We start from the raw sequence: 8,010 nt of genomic DNA, 5'->3' as shown, positions 1-8,010 counted from the left end.
CTCCTTCCCTGCACCTTGCTTTATATCGTGGCGGGCGCCTGGGCAGACAGGGTCTTTTCCCGGCGCGGATGCGCCTTGGTGTGTCTCGCCACGCAGTCGAGTGCGTGAGCACGCGCATGGTACGGCGCCGCTCGGGACGCGTCTGGGATCTCGTTTCCTCCGTCTGTTCGGATGTGGCTTGACCCAATTTTGATTTTCTCCTTCTTTTTCTCTTTAATACAACTAGTCGACTGGCAACAGCATCGGACCGGCCGTCGTTTTGAAGGCTGGACGTGGGACACAGGACGGGGAAGGCAAGGGAAGGGCAGGGATGGAAAGAATGCATGGACGACGACGCGAAATGACGGATACCCCCCTTGTTGTTTGACCGTTTACCTCCCCCTTTTTCAATTTTTTTTCTTTATCCTTTTCGTATTTCCCCCCCTCGTCTACTTCACCTTGTGTGTGTGTGTGTGTGTGCGCTTGCGTTGGAGCTTCTGGCTCACCTTCACTTCTTGTCGAGTACATTTGGGGGGCACGGGAGGCGGCGGCTGATTAGCGATGGCCGGCCGAGAGGGAGCCTGTGGTCTGGCCACCAAGGCCACTTCGAGTCTGGCCGTTGTACCCGCCATGGAGTGCAGTCCACTGTTCGAGGTGAGACAAGGCCAGACGACAAGCAACAGAAAAGCACCAAAAAACAAAATGGGCAACAGAACGAGCGTGCGTCCGGGGCGCGAATTTGGTTTGTTGGAGATAGACAGAGGTCCGGCACCCAACGCTGGGCAGTACTTATTGTAGTTAGCTATGAGAACAACATTTCACTGATGTGTATGGTTCGCCATTGGGTGTGATTGATCCAAGGCTGTCTGTTCCTGGTCGGAGTTCAACGACCAAAGGGTCGTGTTTCCGTTGGATCGCATCCAAGACGGTCCGCGTGCTACAGCCCAAGTGCTGGTCTACACTCACTACAACCAAAGGTAGTAGAAGGAGGAGTAAACCGAGGATTGACGCAGAGGCAGATGCAGAGAGGGGCCGGCTGCGGGTGCGGCTATCGAAACCCGACCCACCGATTGGTAGTGTGGCGGGGACCTCGGCACGCCCAGGGTCACGCCCGAATGCCCTCCATCCCCCGCGCGACCCTCAATAACCCCGACCCTCAGAGCCAGCCAGACCCGGGGGACCGCTCGGTATGTAAACCCGACGTTCTGGTTTTGCTCCTGATTGGGGAGGTCAATTGGGATTGTTTTTTTTTTCTTTTCTGTTCGCGTCTTCTCTACCCAGTAGCTCTCGAATCGCCCACAGCCATCTTTCAGGGCATTGCTATCCAAGTTCAGCATCTCCCCGTCAGCATCGTCAGCGATCCTCCTCCTCCTCCTGCAACCTGCATCGGCATCTTCGTCGTCGACACGAGAACCGAGCCGACCATGGCAGGACGTGTGCGCCAGCCCATCGACCAAAAGTCGCTGGAGCGGTACATTGAACAGAATGTGCCCGAGATCAAGGTGCCCGTCGACCTGAAGCAGGTGCGTACAGCCTCCTCTACCCAAGCTTCCATCGGGCGAGTCTTCCTGCGCAACATGGCTCTAACAGACAGCAGTTCGGCTTCGGCCAGTCGAATCCCACCTACCAGCTCACGGCCGCCGACGGCCAGCGCTACGTCCTCCGCAAGAAGCCGCCGGGCAAGCTCCTCTCCAAGGCAGCGCACAAGGTGGAACGCGAGTACCGCATCATCCACGCGCTCGAGACGACGGACGTGCCGGTGCCGCGCGCCTACTGCCTCTGCGAGGACGACACGGTCATCGGCACGCCCTTTTACATCATGGAGTTCCTCGACGGCCGCATCCTCGAGGACGCCGCCATGCCGGGCCTCGGCGCCGACGAGCGCCGGGCCCTGTGGCACGCCGCCGTCGACACGCTGGCGCGCCTGCACCGCGTGCGGCCCGCCGACGTCGGGCTCGCGTCCTTTGGCCGCGCCACGGGCTTCTACGACCGCCAGATCCAGACGTGGAGCACCATCTGCGCGAGCCAGGCCGGCGCCGTCGACGTCGAGACTGGCGAGCCCGTTGGCGACCTGCCGCATTTCAGGGACATGATTGACTTCTTCAGGGACGCGAGGCGGCAGCCGCGCGATCGGGGCACGCTGATTCACGGCGACTACAAGATTGACAACATTGTCTTTCACAAGACGGAGCCGCGGGTGATTGGCATCCTGGAGTGAGTTTGCCTCCTGAGTTTGCCTCCATCTCCTTGGATATTCTTCTTTGGGGAAGGACTTTTTTTAAGAGGAATACATGCCACGTCGCAGAAGGCGCTGACCCTCGCGTGAACAGCTGGGAAATGTCCACGGTCGGCCACCCGCTCTCGGACCTCTGCAACCTCTCGACGCAGTTCTTCACGGCGTCGCGCGACGGCGTCAACGCGCACAGGGGCTTCCTCCCCGGCGCGACGCCCGGCCTGCCCGACGCCGCGCAGGTCGTGCGCTGGTACGCCGACGGGTCCGGGTACGACCCCGCCGCCGAGCTCGGCTGGGGCATGGCCTTCAACGTGTTCCGTCTGTCGGCCGTATGCCAGGGCATCGCGGCGCGGTACGCGCGGCGCCAGGCCAGCAGCGAGAAGGCGAAGCAGTACTCGGAGACGAGGGCGCCGCTGGCCGAGTTTGCGTGGGAGCTCGTGGAGACGAGTCGCAAGGGCGAGGGCGCTGTGGCTAAGCTGTAGGGTGGCTTGTGTTGTGAATAGACGTGCTGTTAGGATGAGCTGTTGGCGTGGAGTGCCCTGTCGTGTGTCTTGTTCTGCCTTGATGGGTTGTGGTGCTTCGTCATGCCCTTCTCTGCATGTGGTGTCTATGTGAAATCCACGGATGCCCCCTTTTCGCCCACATCTAGCTAGACTGGCCTCCGTCGTTGCTGTCTCGCTCGCAGAGCTGAAGTCTGCAGCAATTGAGGTAGCCATCAGCCAAGAGTATCCAATACTGTTCAGCCGCCATCATGTCAAAATCTCGACATCGGCATGCCCTCTGGCTGGTAGTCTTATCCCTTGAGGACCGAGAACGCTTTCAGTACGTGGGAGCCAGGAGCCGGCTCGACCGCCTATGAAAGGTTCTTATCCATATAGTACGATCAAGCGATATGTGTAACTGGTCGTAAGCTGGTTTCTGCCATCATAGGCTACTCATCTGAAGCGCCTGGTACGTACTGTGCCCAAGATGGTTCCTAATCCGTGGCCAGTGGCTCGTTGCCCTATCAACACGCCACAACACATGTCCCGCATCAACACGACGGACGACCCTTCCCAAATCAACAACCCCACCTTCCAACTCTACCCCTGCCTTGCCCTCTGCATTTGGCATCCTTCGCTTTCGCATCAACACCATCCCATTCCGCCATCACCAGGCTATGCCCCTACGATACTAACCATGGCAGCCTCCGGAGACCTCATCAACTTTGACATCATCGAGGCCCAAAAGGAGAACATCCAGGCCCTCCCCAGTGGCCGCTCCGCAAAGAAGCTGGCCGAGGCCTTCTCCCCGTCACCACTCCACAAGCTGTCAACACCAACACCAACAGGCAGCAAGAACGTCACAGATTGCATTCGCGCCGAGTACGAAGCCGAGATCGCCAACATCTCCGAATCAGACGACCCGCTCGACGTCTACGACCGCTTCGTTCGATGGACCTTTGACGCCTACCCCTCTGCCCAGGCGACGCCCCAATCCCAGCTACACACTCTCCTCGAACGCGCCACCAAGGCCTTCATCACATCGGCCCAGTACAAGAATGACCCGCGCTACCTGAAGCTGTGGATCCTCTTCATCCAGTTCTTCGCCGACGCGCCACGCGAGACCTTCCTCTTCATCTCCCGCCACAACATTGGCGAGAGCCTCGCCCTGTTCTACGAAGAGTATGCCGCCTGGCTCGAGAGCGCGGGCCGCTGGGCGCAGGCCGAGGAGGTGTACAAGCTGGGCATCGAGCGCGGCGCCAGGCCCGAGCAGCGCCTGATGCGCAAGTTCAACGAGTTTGAGCAGAGGCGAGCCGCCCAGGGCCCAGAGGCAACGGCCGCGCCCTCATCACCGGCCCTGCCCGCCATGCGACCGGCCCTCGCTGCCAAGGTCGACCCGTACGCCGCCGCCGCCGCCGCCGCTGCTGCTGCCGAGAACCCTCAAGCGCCACGACCCGGCCAAGGCGTTGGCGGCCCGACGGCCAAGCCTGGCAAGGCCAAGATGGCCATCTTCTCAGACGCCTCTGCCGAACCGTCGGCGCTGTCGGCGCGCCCGGCCAGCTCCGAGGGCTGGGACACGATTGATTCGCTGGCGAACCGGAAGAAGGAGAACGTCACGCAGGCGAAGCCGTGGGTGGGCGAGACGATGAAGGCCGGCGGCAAGAAGAGCAGCGCGCCCAAGATGCAGATCTTCAAGGATACGGTACGTCTCGCGAGTTTTTTTTTTTTTTTTTAGTTTTTTTTTTCCTTTTTTCCTTACCGGCCCCCTCTCCAAGCCCATGTGTTGATGAAAATTAGGACTAATGGATGGGCCTTTTGGCGTTTATTGTATTTTCAGTCCAAGCCAAAAGTAGCAGAAACACATACCCTTGTGCCCTCGACCGAGCAGGTTGTGGTGAATCCCGTGAGCGGTAAACGTGAGCGCGTCTTTGTTGACCTCGAGGCCGTCTACCCGGCGCCCGAGCTGCCCGGATCCGAGTTGAGCTTCGAAGAGGTCTGGGCGATGAACAGAGGCTGGCTCGACCATTCCTGGGAGGAGCATGTCATGATGGACCCGCTGCCCGAAGATGAAGTTGAGAACCTCGGACACATGGTGAAGGAGAAGCTGACCGTGTATACGGAAACGGTGACCTTGGACGAGAACGGAAACATCCAGAAGAAGGGCAAGAGCAAGAAGACGAGGACGATGGAGTTCAACGAAACCCAAATCAGTAGGTGTGACCCTTGGAACAAACCACTGCAGGCCACTAACACAAGAGCTTCAGTCAAGGCGAACTTGGACTCGCCGTCAAAGCCGACCAAACTCAAGAAGAGGAATGCGACCGCCGAGCCCACAATGACCCTGCACACCAAGGCAGCAACAGATGACATTTATGAAATCTTCAACCAGCCTCTGAAGCCCACCCAGCCCCTGGAAGACGAAGAAGAGGAGGAGGACGAAAGTGACGAAGACGACTATGAGACGGATGGAGATGGAGACTACACAAGCGGAGCAGAGAGCACCATGACGACGACGCGACAAGTCGACACGAGTGAAGCCGGCGAGGATGACGATGATGAGCCATCCGATGTGAAGAGCGTCAGCGAATGGTCCGACTTTTCAACCCGGAGACATGTGCCAGGCATTAACGAGGGCAACGAAGTTGACGAGTCAAATGACACGCAGGTGTCCAACCTAATTGATATCAACGAGGACGAGAACTCGTTGCCTTCATCGCGGGACCCGACGGGTTCCCGAGAGGAGGATGAGCAGGAGCCCAGTGATTTGTACGAGGAGGACGACGATGTGGACGACGATTTGCAGACTCCCATTGACGAGGACTACCCGCCCAGGACGCAGACCGTCTTCGTCCCGATCCCGCCAGAGGATTATGAGCCCAGAACGCGGCCTTATCGGGACCCGGTCGAAGCGGCTAACAACCGCCTCCCCTTCATGACCCCCATCACAGAGAGGACGGAATCCTCGCTTGGTGTCCTGACAGCTCGTAGGCCGCAAATGTCGCCCACCAAGAAGGATGACAACGACGAGTCGGATGATGATGATGGGGCCCGCGCGGACCAGCTGTTCAGCAGCCCCTTGCGGGAGATTTACAACGATGCGCAGCCCGCGAGGGTGCCTCAGCCAATCCTGGAGAAGCCCAAGCCCAAGCCTCTCGGTGTGAAGACGATACCTCCCAAAGGACCCGTCATCACAGACCCTCAATGCAACCCGGTGGATGACGTGGTGCGGAATGAGATTCTAGCCAAGATGCACCCGCCACTGAGCTCTTATGCCGGATTCTTCGATCATCAGGCAGAGAAGCACGGAAAGGGGTCCGAGATTCGCAAAGTAGCAAAGCTCATGGCCAAGGCCAGGAGCAGTGGCGAGAGGACGAGCAACGCCTTTTCAGTCGTCGAAGTGGAGTTCCCTGACACGCCCACCACATACACCATTCGCAAGGAACTCGGTGCCGGCGCGTTTGCTCCCGTCTACCTCGTCGAAAACTCAACGGCCGATCAGGAGGACGAGGATCAAGAGAACAATGGCGTCGCGGTCATGGGCAGAGGAGCGTTCGCCGTTCGGCAGCGCAGCACCCTCGAGGCGCTCAAGATGGAGCAGCCACCCAGTGCATGGGAGTTCCACATGATCCGCCTCGCACATTCTCGCGTCGGCCCCCAGCACCGTGCGGCCGCCTCCCTAACGTACGCCCACGAGATGCACCTCTACCAAGACGAGGGCTTCCTCTTGCTGCCGCTGCACCCGCACGGCTCGCTGCTCGACGTTGTCAACCTGTTCCGCGCCGAGCCCTCAGCTGTCATGGATGAGCAGCTCGGCATGTTTTTCACCATCGAGCTGATGCGCACCATCGAGGCGTTGCACGCGCGGGGGGTGCTGCACGGCGACCTGAAGCCGGACAACTGCCTGCTGCGCCTCGACAACGGCGATGCCGCCAACGCTGCGCCCCTGGCGACGCAATACCGCGCCGACGGCACAGGCGGGTGGGCGGCGAGGGGCGTGGTGCTCATCGATTTCGGCCGGGGCATCGACATGCGCAACTTTGGGCCCGACACGCAGTTTGTCGCCGACTGGAAGACAGGGGCACACGACTGCGCCGAGATGCGCGAGGGGCGGCCTTGGACTTGGCAGATTGACTACCACGGTCTGGCCGGCGTCATCTACTGCCTCCTGTTCGGGCGATACATTGAAACGGTACGGTGCGATCAGGGCGGCATCGGCGCCGGAGGGCGGCGGTATCGTATCAAGGAGAGTCTGAAGCGGTACTGGCAGACGGAGATTTGGGGCGAATGCTTTGACCTGCTGCTCAACCCTGGGTCGTTCGTCGACGTGGAGGAGGGACAAAAGATGCCCATCCTCCGGGGGTTGAAGCAGGTCAGGGAGAGGATGGAGGCGTGGCTCGAGGAGAACTGCGAGAGGGGCGTCGGGCTCAAGAGCCTCGTTGGCAAGGTTGAGGCTCACGCGCGCGCCAGGCGATGAGCCTCTCGGCTGTTTTGTTTTCTCCTTTTTAGAATGAGGCATGACGGCGTTGGATTTTTTCCTTTTCTCATAATACCAGAATCGTTCTTTGTTTGAACCTGTTTCTACGTCTCAAGTCTTGACTTTTCCCTCTCCACCGCGTTGGATACAATACAGAGAGACGTGATATCGTACATGTACACATGGAACTCTGGGACTCGGAGCCGAGTGCGCTCAGTCGCTCTCGTCGTCCGTCTCCTCCTTCTTCTTCCGCCCCCTGGGTTTCGCAGCCGTTTTTTTGGGCGCCGCCTTTTTCGTCTCCTTGGCCGTCTTCTTGTCGACTTGGTCTTGGATCTTCTGCCTCTCCGCTGCGCCCCTGTCCTGCAACTCGCGCTCGAGGGCGGCAAAGGCGTCGCTCTCGGCGTCCATGCCGATGAGGCTCTCGAGCAGCTTGATCTCGTCGGCCCAGACCTGCCTGTCCTCGACCGACTTGCCGTCCGGCCCCTTGCGGTCGATGGGCGTCTCGAGCACCATGGGCAGGCCGGCAAAGGGCGCATAGTTGACGACGGAGTGGAAGGCGCGCAGGCCGAGGAAGCCGGTGCCAATGTTGGCGTGGAGGTCGCGGTGCGAGTCAAACGGGGCCTTGCTGTCGTTGAGGTGCAGGGCCTTGAGGTAGCGGAGGCCGACAATGTCGTCAAAGGCGGCCATGGTGGCGGCAAAGGCGGCGGGCGTGCGCATGTCGTAGCCGGCGGCAAAGGCGTGGCACGTGTCGATGCAGACGCCGACGCGCTCCTTGTCGTCGACGAGGGCGATGACGTCGCGCAGGTCCTCGGAGCGCGTGCCGACGACGTTGCGGCGCCGGG

The 8,010-nt window shown here is 60.1% G+C and overlaps 3 protein-coding genes across 3 annotated transcripts; 2 read left to right on the top strand and 1 right to left on the bottom strand.

Moving 5' to 3' along the window:
• Positions 1-1,094: 1,094 nt before the first annotated feature.
• VDAG_03057 (acyl-CoA dehydrogenase family member 11) lies at positions 1,095-2,694 on the top strand (the record flags this gene model as incomplete). The annotated part of the gene is made up of 4 exons (XM_009656922.1): positions 1,095-1,166; positions 1,293-1,502; positions 1,577-2,193; positions 2,310-2,694. The coding sequence occupies 4 exons, from the start codon at positions 1,095-1,097 to the stop codon at positions 2,692-2,694; spliced, it is 1,284 nt and encodes a 427-aa protein (XP_009655217.1).
• A 697-nt stretch (positions 2,695-3,391) lies between these two features.
• VDAG_03056 (checkpoint serine/threonine-protein kinase BUB1) lies at positions 3,392-7,168 on the top strand (the record flags this gene model as incomplete). Its single annotated transcript, XM_009656921.1, has 2 exons — positions 3,392-4,396; positions 4,532-7,168. 2 exons carry the CDS (start codon positions 3,392-3,394, stop codon positions 7,166-7,168), a joined length of 3,642 nt encoding a protein of 1,213 aa, XP_009655216.1.
• A 213-nt stretch (positions 7,169-7,381) lies between these two features.
• On the bottom strand, positions 7,382-7,855 carry VDAG_03055 (DNA-(apurinic or apyrimidinic site) lyase; the record flags this gene model as incomplete). The annotated part of the gene is made up of 1 exon (XM_009656920.1): positions 7,382-7,855. The coding sequence occupies one exon, from the start codon at positions 7,853-7,855 to the stop codon at positions 7,382-7,384; it is 474 nt and encodes a 157-aa protein (XP_009655215.1).
• Between the last annotated feature and the right edge of the window lie 155 nt (positions 7,856-8,010).

Source organism: Verticillium dahliae, genomic scaffold, assembly GCF_000150675.1.
Source record: "Verticillium dahliae VdLs.17 supercont1.5 genomic scaffold, whole genome shotgun sequence".
Classification (NCBI taxonomy): domain Eukaryota; kingdom Fungi; phylum Ascomycota; class Sordariomycetes; order Glomerellales; family Plectosphaerellaceae; genus Verticillium; species Verticillium dahliae.
The sequence above is the reverse complement of the archived record's forward strand: the minus strand, read 5'-3'. Positions and strand labels throughout refer to the sequence as shown.